At 46.3% G+C, this 12,756-nt stretch overlaps 1 protein-coding gene across 3 annotated transcripts in view; it reads right to left on the bottom strand.

The window, feature by feature from the left end:
• Positions 1 to 12,756, bottom strand: part of Zc3hav1 (zinc finger CCCH-type containing, antiviral 1) — a 66,624-nt gene that overhangs the window by 27,193 nt on the left and 26,675 nt on the right. For all 3 annotated transcript variants that reach the window (XM_023712867.1, XM_023712868.1, XM_023712869.1), the window contains 4 exons: positions 9,661 to 9,796; positions 4,228 to 4,480; positions 1,194 to 1,916; positions 367 to 465 (listed from right to left, as the gene is read on the bottom strand). In XM_023712867.1, the coding sequence (XP_023568635.1) occupies positions 367 to 465; positions 1,194 to 1,916; positions 4,228 to 4,480; positions 9,661 to 9,796 (1,211 nt within the window). The remainder of the gene's footprint in view (positions 1 to 366; positions 466 to 1,193; positions 1,917 to 4,227; positions 4,481 to 9,660; positions 9,797 to 12,756) is intronic.

Below are 12,756 nucleotides of genomic sequence, written 5' to 3'. Positions count from 1 at the left end.
GGAGGGGGAAAGGTAAGAGGAAGGGGAAGGAGGAGGGAAAGGGGAGAGGAAAGGAAAGGGGAGGGAAATGGGGAGGGGAGAGGAGGGAGGGGAAGGGGAAGGGAAGGGGAAGGAGAGGGAAGAATGTACACCGATGAGAACCTTCTTGCTTTGCTGGTGAGGACAAATGGCCCAGCCACTATGGAAGATCATGTATTCCAAAACTAAACAATGAACTATCATATGACCCAGGAATTTTACATCTGGGTACTTACCCAAAAATACGTGACAGCAGGCCTTGAGCATCTACTGCCATGCCTATGTTCTGAGCAGCATTATTCACAGTGGCTGAGAGGTAGAGGCTTATAGAAAGCTTACAGTACTCACTGTTAAGTTGACAACAGTTTTGCAGATAATCCACACAAATGCTCTCCAGGCCGTGGCTAGCTGTCCTAGACGTGGTACTGGCAACGTCAGATATGCAATCTATAAAACAAAGGAAGGTGCATGTGTGCTGATCTTCACGTCTGAATTAAACAGGAAAGCAAATGACCTCACAACAGGAAGGAATATGGGAGCAAGGGCCACGCTCAGGACCACTCCTGGGATTTGTGCCTTGCTCCCAAAGGCCCAGACAGCCCCTCCGATGAGTGCAACATGGACACGAGGGCCACATGCAGGTTGTGTTTATTTCTCAAACTGGAGCCTAACTAGTTCTCCACTTCTCGGCGCTCACTGCAGGGGATTCCCCCGCCAAGTGCTCCCTGTCTTCCTCACCAGTGCTAACTGAACAACCCTCCATCCCTAAAGGAAGAGCTCCCAGCGATGCCACTCTGCTGTCCACTGGAAACATGAGCATCCCCTTTACCAAAGGACCTACAATGAGTGGGGCCTGGGGTCCTCCTCCAGGCCTGGGCAGAGTTTTGACTCTCGGCCTCATGGGTGGGCTACAGCTCTGGCACCTGAGGCAGGCCGAGGAGACTGAGGCAGCCTGTGGACTTGTGCAGGGACAGAGGTTTCCCCAGCAGTGGCTGGGACCTGGCCTCTGGCACTCTGACTTCCAGAATAAAATGCAGCACCCCACCCATGACTTCAGTTTTTAAACCAAAATTAGTAGCGTTATCTGTACGACAAGTCTCGTCCATGTGCCCAGAGCCTCTTGGTGCCTTTATAGGCAAACTGACCAGCCCCAAAGGTCTTCCCTCTGTATTTACCATTCAGAAATGCCACTCCAGGGTCCTCACTAGTAATGCGGCCACTCTGGTGGTCCAGGGCAGTAACTTTGCTGTTCTGCTGATAACTCGGTAGTGGTATTTCTCTCTGGCCATTGGGTGTCATTCCAAAATTCATGTTCGCGGCCACTCCATCAGGATTATTATTGAAAAGAGGGACTTGCTGGGTGTCTAGGGTCCCACTCTTGCCTCTGATGTTCACATGGTCCGATGAAAGCATTCCCGTCGGCTTTCTGGAGGTTAAGGCTTTGGGTGTTTGTGCAGAATCAAGAGAACCAGGAGCTGCTTGGCTCGGAAAGAACACACTCTCTTTCCCAGTGCCCTGAACATTCAGCCAGGATGGGGAGCCCTTCTGGTGAGAGGCTGGTATGGAATTAGAGGCAGGATGGCTTTGACTGTTATAAAAGAGGCCATCCGGAAGGCCATTCTCTGAGAACCGCTGGCTCGCTGCTAGTTGACCAGCAGCCTTAGATGAGACTGAGGACGGCTGTGCAAGGAGATCCCGACTCTCCAGAAAGGCCAACTTTTGGGTGAGTTCGTTGACAGCCTTGTCCCCCAGGGAAGCCCTGCTGCTGGTGCCAACCGGACTGGAAGTGCCCGACTTGTGAGCGGGGGTGGAAGGAAAGAACTCCTTGGTGTCCTGAGGGACCCGGTCTCTGCTCTTGCTTCTCCCTCTGCCTACTCCACCTCTACGGTTTCCAGCATCTAGAAAGAGAAAACAAAATAAGCACGGAGCCAGGCTTGATGGGGCCGGACTCCCGCCCCCATTTCTCCTCCTTAGCTTCCAGCCTTGCCATCCCAATGCTATCAAGTGACTCATCCAAGTCAGGTGAGTGGAAACCTTGAGGCAGGGCTGTCAGCATGAAGCAGAAGAAGCAGGAATCTTCAGTGCAGTCTGCACAGCAGGGGCCAGCATTCTGGGACCTGCGCTAAGCAGAGTGGCTTGCTGCTCTCCTGCTTCTCTCCTGGGATTCAGGGGGACCCCCTCAGCCGCAACCTGCAGTCCACTGCTCCTCGTCCTTAGTCAACTTCCACTGCTATGGTGAGTGAGGAGATGGAGGAAGGCCAACCAGGAAGACCTCTCCCAGAATTCCTCCGGCTCTGTCTCGATTGTAACACCCTGCGCTTAGCTTCCCTAGATGGCTTCATGCGATTCCCCAAGTCCCAAGCTTAAGACTCAAAGTCAAAATGAACAAAGCAGCGGCCTTTCTAGAACCCAAATGACTCACACTTTCCCACAAGCAGGAAGGAAGGGGTGAGTACGTGTGTGTGTGTGTGTGTGGAGTGTGCGGAGTGTGTGTGTGTGTGTGTGCGCGCGCACGCATGCGCGTGTCTGTGATATGTGCACATGTGTGGTTATTGGAGATGGAGTTCTTTTCCACCCAAATCTTGCGGGCAGCGGTAAGATAGTAAAAGCAGACATCTTGCTGTCAACAAAATGGTTGACTCACTGATGAAGTAGAAATGATAATGCAAGCACTGGGGATATAGCTCAGTGGCATAAGCGCCTGCCTGGCAAGTGCAGGGTCCTGAGTTTGATCCCCAGTACAGCGAGAGAGAGCGAGAACGAGAGAGAATAGTACAGATTCTCTGGTAAGTGGTGAATCTCCATTGTGAAACTGCACCAAGAGTGGCCCCACCGGAGGCCCCTGCGCAGAGCCCTGCGGTGTGGGAGGAGTGCGGTGTGGTTTCTGAACCGGCTTGCTCCGCTCCTCTCTAGGAGCCGGGAAACAGCTCTGCTCCCCTTCAACTCTCCCTTTGTTCTTCTAAGGACAATGCCATAAAGCTTGCTTAAAATTTCTGAGTCTCGGGGGCCTGCCCCTTAGCTCAGTTCTTTAAGTGGCTGCTTCAACAAAGCAGTCAGGCTCAGGTTGCTGTGGTTTGATCCCCACAACTCAAGCCAGCCAAACCTGCCCTGAAGGCATTCGGAGAAAAAAAAAAAAAAAAAAAAAAAAAATTCTGAGTCTCCCTTTCTTATCCCATATGAGGCTGATCAATAACATATCTGTATTTCTGAATGGTTTTACAGTGAGAAACAGTAATATTTTGGTTAAAATCCCTCAGAAGCCATAAGCCATTTGACAAATACAAGGGCAGTGTAATTGATCATCATGCTTTGTTTTGGTTTGGTTTCTGAGATAGGGGCCTCAGCATGGAGCCCACAATGGTCCCAGATGCCTGAGCTCCAGGGATCCTCCCCGCTCAGCCTCCCAGGGAGCTGGGACTAGAGGCCTGCGCCCCACGAGTAGCGTGTTCGTTACCTATTATAACACCTTAGAACCATGTGATCTGTTTCATAAAATCTCCTATTCCACATCCATTTCATAAAGACATTAAAAAACCTGCAATTAAAGTCATTACATATAAGAAAATATTTAATAATGGATTCACTTCACACCTATTACTACACCATTATAAAAAAAAATCAGAAAATGACCAGGGAGAAGAGGATGTGGAGGAATTTGAACCAAGTTCAGTAATGTAGAAGGATACAAAATCAATACCCCAAATCAACAATGTTCCTACATTCTAATAATGGACTGAGAATACCCACAGAGGGCCAGGAATGTAGCTCAGCAGCACAGTGCAGTGCCTGCCTTGCAAGTGTGAGGTCCTGACCCTTCTCCATGGTTGGTGGGAATGCAAACTAGAACAATCACTACGGGAATCAGTACAGAGATTACTCATGAAAGAGGACTGCCAGAACTGCTTCAGAAAGTGGCAGAAACTAGGGAATAATTGTGTTTGAAAGGGAGGGGAAATGGGGCTGGGGAGATAGCTCAGCGGCATAAGCACCTGACCGGCAAGTGCAAGGTCCCAAATTCGATCCCATAAATAAATAAATAACCAACCAACCAACCCTGGGCATTCTGTGCCAGCCCCCAAACCAGGCATGGTGGCGCACCGGGGAGGCAGAGACAGGAGCATCACTGTGAGTCTGAACTACATAGCGAGACCCTGAACCAAACAAACAAGCGAGAAAAGTCCACATAGCTCAAAAGGCAGAACCACTCACTTTTGGGCCCGGGAGGGTTCTTCCGCATGTGCTTGCTGTTGCAGATGTCCTGGATGTTCTGGACCACTTCCTGGCTCAGCCCGTGCTCTCTCATGATAGCCAGGACCTTTCTGTCCAGCAGGTTGTGGGATCGGAGGCAGTTGAGGTAGCTGCAGTTCCCCCGCGTGAAGTGTTCGCAGATGTGGAGTCTGTTACACGGCACCTGCTGGCTACAGATCTGTTTTCGACCCTCTCCTTTATAACTTTTGCATATCTACAGAGGAGAGAAATAATGGCAGAGAAAGAGTACCTTCTCGTATCTACCACACACCCATCAAAGACAGTTTCAGCACACAAAAAAATTCTACAGCAAACACATATACAAAGGGGAAAAAAAAACATATTCCACATCTTTGATAAAATATGCTCAACTGATGATTTATTTGGGGGCAGAAGAGGTGTACACAATAAATAAAAGATAGTAATGAACTTAATCCTCAGGAGAATATTGATCGGACGGCCATGACACACAGGATGCCACGAGAGCTCTATATTATAAGGGCAACCAAAAAGGAAGGCCTGCTCTTGGATATCAACTTAGTTTGCAATTAGTGGTGTCTTCTGGGCAGCTGTTTGGGAAGTTGGAATTTGGTCTCTGCTGAGCAGAATGTGAAGCGTCTCAAATGACCTCCAATTTTTATCTAGCTAGATGAATCTACCTGTCTAGCTTTACAGAGATATAGTTCTTTCTGAAAGGTCGAATACTGCCACTGAGGCCAGACTGTAGGATGCCCGACCAACAGACGCCTTTTTAAAATCTGAGGTCCTTGCAGCAGCTGCGTGACCAAGGGGCTTACTCTCACTTTCTGTTTCCTTTGCTCTAACAAGAGGAAAACATTTGGCTGGTTCCCCTCAGTCCCATGATTAAGCAGACCAATGAAATGTGTAACTGTGTTGCGCAAGACAAAAGGTGTGGTGTAAATCTTGGGGCCATGGAAAAAGAAACCAATATGATTAGCAAAAAGCGGAGCTTCAGGCATTTTAAAGATAAAAACATGTGTAATAAGCTATCCTCAAAGGCTGTCTGCAGACCAGATCAGCATGGGTCCCGTGATTTGTCTATGTGGTAGAGACGAACCCAAACACTAGAATGATGACTTAGTTACACATGACAGCTTCTGAAGCCAGGTTCAAATAAATAAAACTGCTGTGGAGTCCAGACTCTAGACCGCCGGTTCTCAAAGTGTGGTCCTGAGACCGAGTACTGTCAGCACCACCGGGTCATTTGCGAGAGTCCAGAAGCAGCAGCAGTGGGACCCCAAATCTGCGCCTTAACAACCCTCCAGCTTATTTTGATGCGCAAGCTGCAGAACCGTTGTCCTGGAGAATAATTCACAACTTCACAAATGACACTTTAGGGGTTGGCAAGATAGCTCAGCCATCTGAAGTGCCTGCTTAGGCAAGCTTAGGCAACCGCAGGGACGCTGTTCAACCCCCGATACCACATGGCACACCAGGGCAGGCTAAGCCAGCCAGAAAAAAAAAAGGTGCTTTAGTTAACACACCCACTACGATGCTAATGTTGAAGCAAGATGGCTTCTGCCTCGATTCACCTAAGACAAATGAAGTCATTTCTTCCTTCAGTAAGCACATTTTATTATAATTTATTTATTTATTTGGTAGAACCGGGGATTGAACTCAGATCCTTACGTTTGCCAGTCAAGCGCTTATCCTACTGAGCCATCTCGCCAGCCCCAGTAAGCACATTTTAGTTTTCCGGCTTCACATACAAATTTGTCTGCTGTTATGTTCTCATAGGTCAGTGATGGCGAACCTTCTAGCGCTTCCAATGATACAAACAGCCTGCTGTGACACGCATGTCACAGGTTTATCACCACCGTCACAAGTCAAAGCTGAATGGAAAGATGTGACTATCTCAAGAGTTTTTTGTTTTGGTTGGTTTGGTTTGGTTTGGTTTGGTTTTGGTTTGAGTAGGGAGTACATCTTCTTCACTGCTGCCTTTAGAATTTAACCTGGCACTTCAGGCTTGTAGTCATTCTGGAGTCTTAATGGAAAAAATGCAAGACAACAAATACAGCGGTGCAGGGGGCTCAATGCCGGCCGAGGTCACGGGTAACCAGAGAGTTGGAAGACTGAGAACATCCCCCTGTGGCCCTCTCAGCTCTCTGCCCATCCATCCCCTAGTCACAGCTGTTTCTCTACACTCCCATCTGCACATAACTTTGCTCCTCTCTCCCCTACCACCTCCACTGACAAAAGTCCCAACCGCCCAAACAGCAGTGCTCGTGGGCAAGAATAATTCCTCCCTTTTCGAGGAACCAAGTCTTCTTGCGCTACCTGCACTCTGGCTGACCCTCCCGCTAAAGCATCAGAAGGGCAGTCTGCCCAGTCGCCCAAGGGAGCTACTGCTCTGAAGACTTCTTGCTCAGCATTTCCAAATGGAGACTGGCACTGAGGGCGCTAACAACAGCCCTCAGCTCCTCCCAGCCCTAGTTCAGGAAACAGCTGGTCTCCCAGCCGGGGAGCTTGCCGCTGACCAGTGGTAAATGGGAATTCTGTTACTCACTAAAAAGAAGTTTCCAGGGAGAAGCTGCCACCCAACCCATTATACATGGGTGGGGACCTCGGGTGGCATGGCTCCCTCTTTGTACTCTGATAAGGGCTAAGTGAAACCATTTTCCTTCAAAGTGCTTCCAGCAGTGGGCTCTATAGAATCCCTCAGAAAACACCACCTCCCCTTAGTCCCTACTGCCGACCTCCTGTGCAGAGAAGGGAAGAGCGCCCAGTCCCAGACACTCCGCTAACTGGGTGAGTGTGAGTCCCTGCCCGCAGAACCCTTCTTCAGTGCTTCTGAAGCAATCTGAAGCACTCATGCCCAGTCAGTCAGTGACCGTTTCGAGGCTCCCGGTGACACCAAGTGAAAGCTGGGCCAGTCACCACTCAAGTGTTACAGCAAGTCTTTCCTGAGTTGTCATTCTCTCCCAGAAAGGGAAAAGGGCAGGATGCTGCTGTCTATTAAAGAGACCTTCCCTGAATGTGGTTGGTGTTGAGGCATCACCCACATGCTAGAGGCCATGGGGACTGGACTGGCACTGTCACCCCAAAAGGAGATTTCTAAACCTGGGTTTCCTGGAGAACTACAGAGAAGAATATATAGACTTAAGAGAGGAAGTATATATTGAATCCTGGGCTGGGGAGGTAGCTCAGCAGATTAAGTGCTTGCCTGCAAGCACAAGGTCCCGAGTTCAATCCCTGGTACCACCAAAAAGAAAAAGAAAAAGAAAAACGGCAAAAACATATATTGAATCCCTCAGAACATCTTTTTCTTTTGGGGAGGAAGTTCGAGACAGGGTCTCCTATATTGTTTGGACTGGCCTAACTATGTAGCCCAGGCCCGCCTGGAACTTTGCAGCAATCCTCCTGCCTCAGCCTCCCAAGCACTGGGATTACAGGTGTGCACCACTACACCAAGCCCCTCAAAAATTCTTATAGAGTACCTTGCATGTATCTCTCTTCTGAAGTGGCCAACTCAAAATCACCTTTATGTCATAAGTTTTTGGGTTTTTTTAAACTGAAGGACATTTACTTATTTATTTGAGACAGGGTCTCACTGTGTGGTTCAGGCTGGCCTTGAACTCATAATGGCCTCAAATGAGAGTCGATATTCCTCCCTTAGCCTCCCAAGTGCTAGGATTACAGGTGTTTGATTACAGGTGTTTGTCACTGCAAACACCTGTAATCTGGTGTCATCAGGTCTTTCAAATAGTCAAGGAAAAACAAAAACATTGAGTTCAAAACTAAAAAGTGTATAACACTCAAGAAGTCACCAGGGCTATCTTGTCATGTGTAAAAAGGCATCTGAGTCCCAGCCTCACTCACAAGACTCCACCCTTCCAGGCACTCCATCCGGGAGGCATCCCTGGGCCTTTCTTTTAGTACAAGGCTAGTATCTCCACATTCAAGGGTTTTTCTCAGGCTGTATTTATGCTTTAAACAGCATCTTCTGATTATAAGTCTCTATGCCTACCTAGATAGGACTCAGTTATTCTTCAGGGTTGTCATTTTTCTTCTAATAATAGAAGTTCTCAAGTTTTAGGTAGAATGGTCACCCAGCTGGAAACTACATTTCCCAGCCTTCCTTTTGGCTGAGCATGAGCACGTGATACGTTATAACCAATGAAATGTGAGCAGATGTGCTAGCTGCTCTGTGGGGGAGTTTTGGTTTTGTTTTGTTGGGGTTTTTTTGTTTGTTTGTTTGGGTTTTTTTTGGTTTTTTTGGTTTGTTTGTTTGTTTGTTTGTTTGTTTCCCCCGCTGGCTCCTGGGGGAGGCCCAAAGCCAGGTGAGAATTTTATTTTATTTTTCATTTTTGGTCAGATGAGAATTTTAAAGAAACTGTTCACCCTCAAACTCCAGAGTATTTAAAGATAAAACACTCTGTGCCTTAGACAGCTAAACACCAACAGGCTGTTAAAATGGTGGCTAAGCAAAGAGACGTTCTCAGACCTTGTTGTAAATGATGGCTCTTGGGGTCCACTGACTCTTGGAATTTTATTTTATTTATTTATTTTTTTATAGCAATACAAATTTTATTTCTAAAGCTAAGAGTTATCACGTATTTTTCCAGTTATTAGCAGTAGAACAGTAGGGTGTGTGCTTAGCGGGGAGACTTTTTTTAAAAAGAAAGGTCGTCTTCCCCCTGCTTCCTCTCTACACTCCAATCAGCTAGAAAATGGTGACAAATGAGATCATCTGTGTATCTGGAGATGGAAGCCACATTTGGAAGATGACAGACCTGACCTGAGTGCCTGGATACTCCAGCAACCTGCTCACCCCAGCTCTCCCCAGGCTGTCCCCACTAGCCACAGGAGACAAGACCACAACTCGACACATCAGCCTGGCTAGGATGACAGAGTAAATATTCTAGGCTTTGCAGGCCATTTCTGCTGCAACTATCCAGCTTACACTCGTGGTGTAGATGAAATCATAGTACACGCAGTACATAGTACGCAGGTGTGGCTGCGTTCCAATGAACCTTTATCTACAAAAACAGGTGGCAGGCCTGCCCGCTAGACTGCTGACTCCTCCAGCAGCCTATCAAGTGGCGGGAAAGGAAAGTACAGTTTATTGCACTCTGTTGTGGGGGTGGGGTGGGAGACTCTGCTAAGACAGCAGAGCCTGTGGCCTTATCTCCCCTATCACCTGCCAAACTTCAGTGCAAAGGCCGTGTCTTCCAAGAGGCCACCCAGGGGCTCCCTAGCAGCCTAGGGGTAAAAGCGCCCAGATTTAAATTCTTATTCAGCCTCAAGTAGGAGGGAAGTTGCTCGATCCCTTAGGCCACTCCGGCTTCTCCTGCTCCTCCGGCAGCACGCCAGGGACACACACTGACCACGACCCTCTCCCTGCTAAACAAGCGGAGCAATCATGACACTTACCTCAGGCAGGAAGAAGGGGTCGCTTTGGACAAGCAGTACAGCTAGTTGCTCTTGGTTTAGACCAGAGAGTTCGTGATGTTTGAGGACCCGGAAATTGTCTTCTGAGAGAACGTCATGAGAGTACTTGCATAGGTTCCTAGAAGACAATGTGACCCCCGTCACGTTTGCGCTTCACAGAGGAAAACAACGTTGTCCATAAAATATTCGCCCAGGAAAAGTCAGTGCTGTACCCTTGGTCACGCACACAGGCCAGGCCCCTTGAAAGAGTAAACTCTTTGGTTTTGTTTATTTTGTTTTGAGACAACGTCTCCCTATGTAGTTTGGGCTAGCCTTGAATTTATGATGTAGTCCAGACTGGCCTCAAGCTCGTTGCTATCCTCCTGCCTCAGCCTCCTGAGTTCTGGGATTACAGGTGTGCACCACCATGCCTGGCCCCAAGAATACAAATTAGAAAGATACAATTAAGATAGATAGATGTCCATGAGCGCTCCCCTGAGCCAGGCCTAAGATATGCCAAAAATCAATAAATAATTTAAAAGATAAATAAAGCACAGAGAAGGAAAATCCAATCAATACATTTATGAAGCAGATAATCAAGGGAGAGATGTACTTTCTTCACAGGTTATACACATATAAATATACAGTTAATTTTAATTATTGCTATACTTCTTTAAACATTATCTCCCCAAAATCCATTATTATTTGTGTATAGCTTGGAAAGATGAAAAGGGGGTGGAGGACCAGTGAGATAGCTCAGCAGACTAAGTGCCTGCTTAGACGAGCTCAGGGACCAGGGTTCAATCCCTGGCACCACATGCCGCACTGGCCCTGTTCCAGGGTACGCTAAGCCGGCCACTGAGACAGGGCATGGTGATGCACATCTGTAATCCCAGCGCTGGGGAGGCTAAAAACAGGATCATTATGAGTCTCAGTTGTGTAGTGAGATCCTGTACCAAATACATTAAAAAGAAAAGGGGGAAAAAAAGAAACCAAAACCAATCTTCTTGTCTTAGACACAACTCTGCCCATTGAGAAATTAGCAAGATAATTCCCTTCATCCCACATTTTAATTGCACACAATTATTCATTGCCATGTCTGCTCGGAGTTCTAAACCAAGGTACACCTGTATACGTGTGACTATAAAAGAATGGACACAGACTCTGAATTGCACCCCCAAACTACAGAAAAAGATGGAAAACCGTTTCTGTTTTAGCGCTTTCGTGACTTAGGTTAACACCACTCAGCAGAATTTGCTGTGATGATGGGATCCTTCTATGTAATTTGAGCTTTCAGAGAGGGAGAGAAGGGGAAGTAAAAAGAATTAAGGTATGTCAGGTGCACACGTGCCGGCTCCTCACGATAAATGTAACCATCACATACTATAAACGTGGACTGCTAAATTTTTTTTTAATCTGAGTTTTCCAACATGGAAACCACGTATGACAAAGGAATAATTGGTTCATCACGTTGAGGTCTGAGGAGCACCGATTGATTTAGCTTGAGAAACCCTGACACTCTGTTATCAATGTCAACACAGTACAATCACTCTACTTTTTTTTTTTTTTTAATGAGCAGAATATATTTATTGAAAGAAAGAAAGCTCCTGTCCAAGAGAGGGACAGGAGGGGTCATTCTACTCTTTAACTTACGTACCCACATATGATATCGCCTTAGTCCTTGGGTTTAACAGTTACTAATGTCATGGCATATTCATTTGTTCTCGTTGCATAGTCATTGTCAAATTGTCGGGCAGGCTAATAGCCGGGTTTTCACCACATAAACACAGTGGCTGTGCTGATCTTCGTACAATAATCTTTCTCTTTATACTTTGTTTTATTGAGGTGTTTTCCCTCGGGAATATTGCTTCAAAGGACACGATCACACTCTTGGCAGCTTGTGTTTCGTTTTGACCTTACAGCACACACCGGGGGCATGTCTGTTTCCCCACCAGCACAGTAAGACTAAATTCTGGCACCTTTGCTACTTCAATAGGTGTAAGCTTATGCTTTTATTAATTCATGTTTCTACTATTAACAAGAAGGAAATAGCCCCCAAATGTTACCCTGATCTTTTTTAATAGTAGTATATTACTATTTATTCTTTTTTTTTTTTTCCAGAACCGGGGATTGAACTCAGACCCTTGTGCTTGCCAGGGAAGCGCTTATTCCATTGAGCCATCTCCCCGGCCCTACTATTTATTCTTATCCTTTAACTATCTAGCCAGGAGTGAGGATGCATGCTTATAATCCCAGCACTGGGAAGCTGAGGCAGAAGGATCTCCATGAATTCAAGGCCAATGTGAGCTACATAGTGAGTTTAAGGTGAACCTGAACTACATAGCGAGATTCTGTCTCAAAACAAATAAAATAACTATCTAATAGTTTTTTAGGCACTAACCTGCAGACTTATAATTGTTCTTCATGTTTTTTTAAATATTAATTTTTTTAATGTATTTGGTACAGAGTCTCACTAGGCAGTTCCAACTCCTCATGACCCTCCTGTTTTCATTCTCCCCAGCGCTGGGATTATAGGCCGGCTCAGTGCACCCGGGGGCAGTGCCGGCACAGCAGGTGGTGCTGGGGATTGAATCCTGGTCCCTGCGTCTGCCTAAGCAGGCACTCAGTCTGCTGAGCTATCTCACCGGCGCACTTTAATATTAATCTTTGTCAGCCTTGTTTATTACAAACAATTTCATATTTTTTCCTTTTTTGAAGTCAAGAATTGATGAAGTTTGTTACTACTGAATATATAGTCAGGGCCTTACAATTTAGGCACTACTTAATAACATGCAAAATTAATTCATCCTCCACAGCTAGCAAACTATGTCATTTGTCTCCCTTCAAGAGTTATTTTCAACCCTAATTCTTTAAAGCCTCTGAAGTTTACTATGACAAATAATATCAAAGGGGAAACTAAGTGTTTTATATCATTCTCAATAACTATTAAATGATTTATTTTGTTATTCTGGATTATTGTACATTAGCCTTTTATCAAGTTTACAACTATTAAATTTATGCTGTTTATCAAACTATTTAGCTTTATTTATTTATTTATTTTTAAATTTTATTTATTTATTTATATGTGTGTATGTGTGT

This window comes from Octodon degus, unplaced genomic scaffold (assembly GCF_000260255.1).
Source record: "Octodon degus isolate 3935 unplaced genomic scaffold, OctDeg1.0 scaffold00027, whole genome shotgun sequence".
In the NCBI taxonomy this organism is placed as follows: Eukaryota; Metazoa; Chordata; class Mammalia; order Rodentia; family Octodontidae; genus Octodon; species Octodon degus.
The sequence above is the reverse complement of the archived record's forward strand: the minus strand, read 5'-3'. Positions and strand labels throughout refer to the sequence as shown.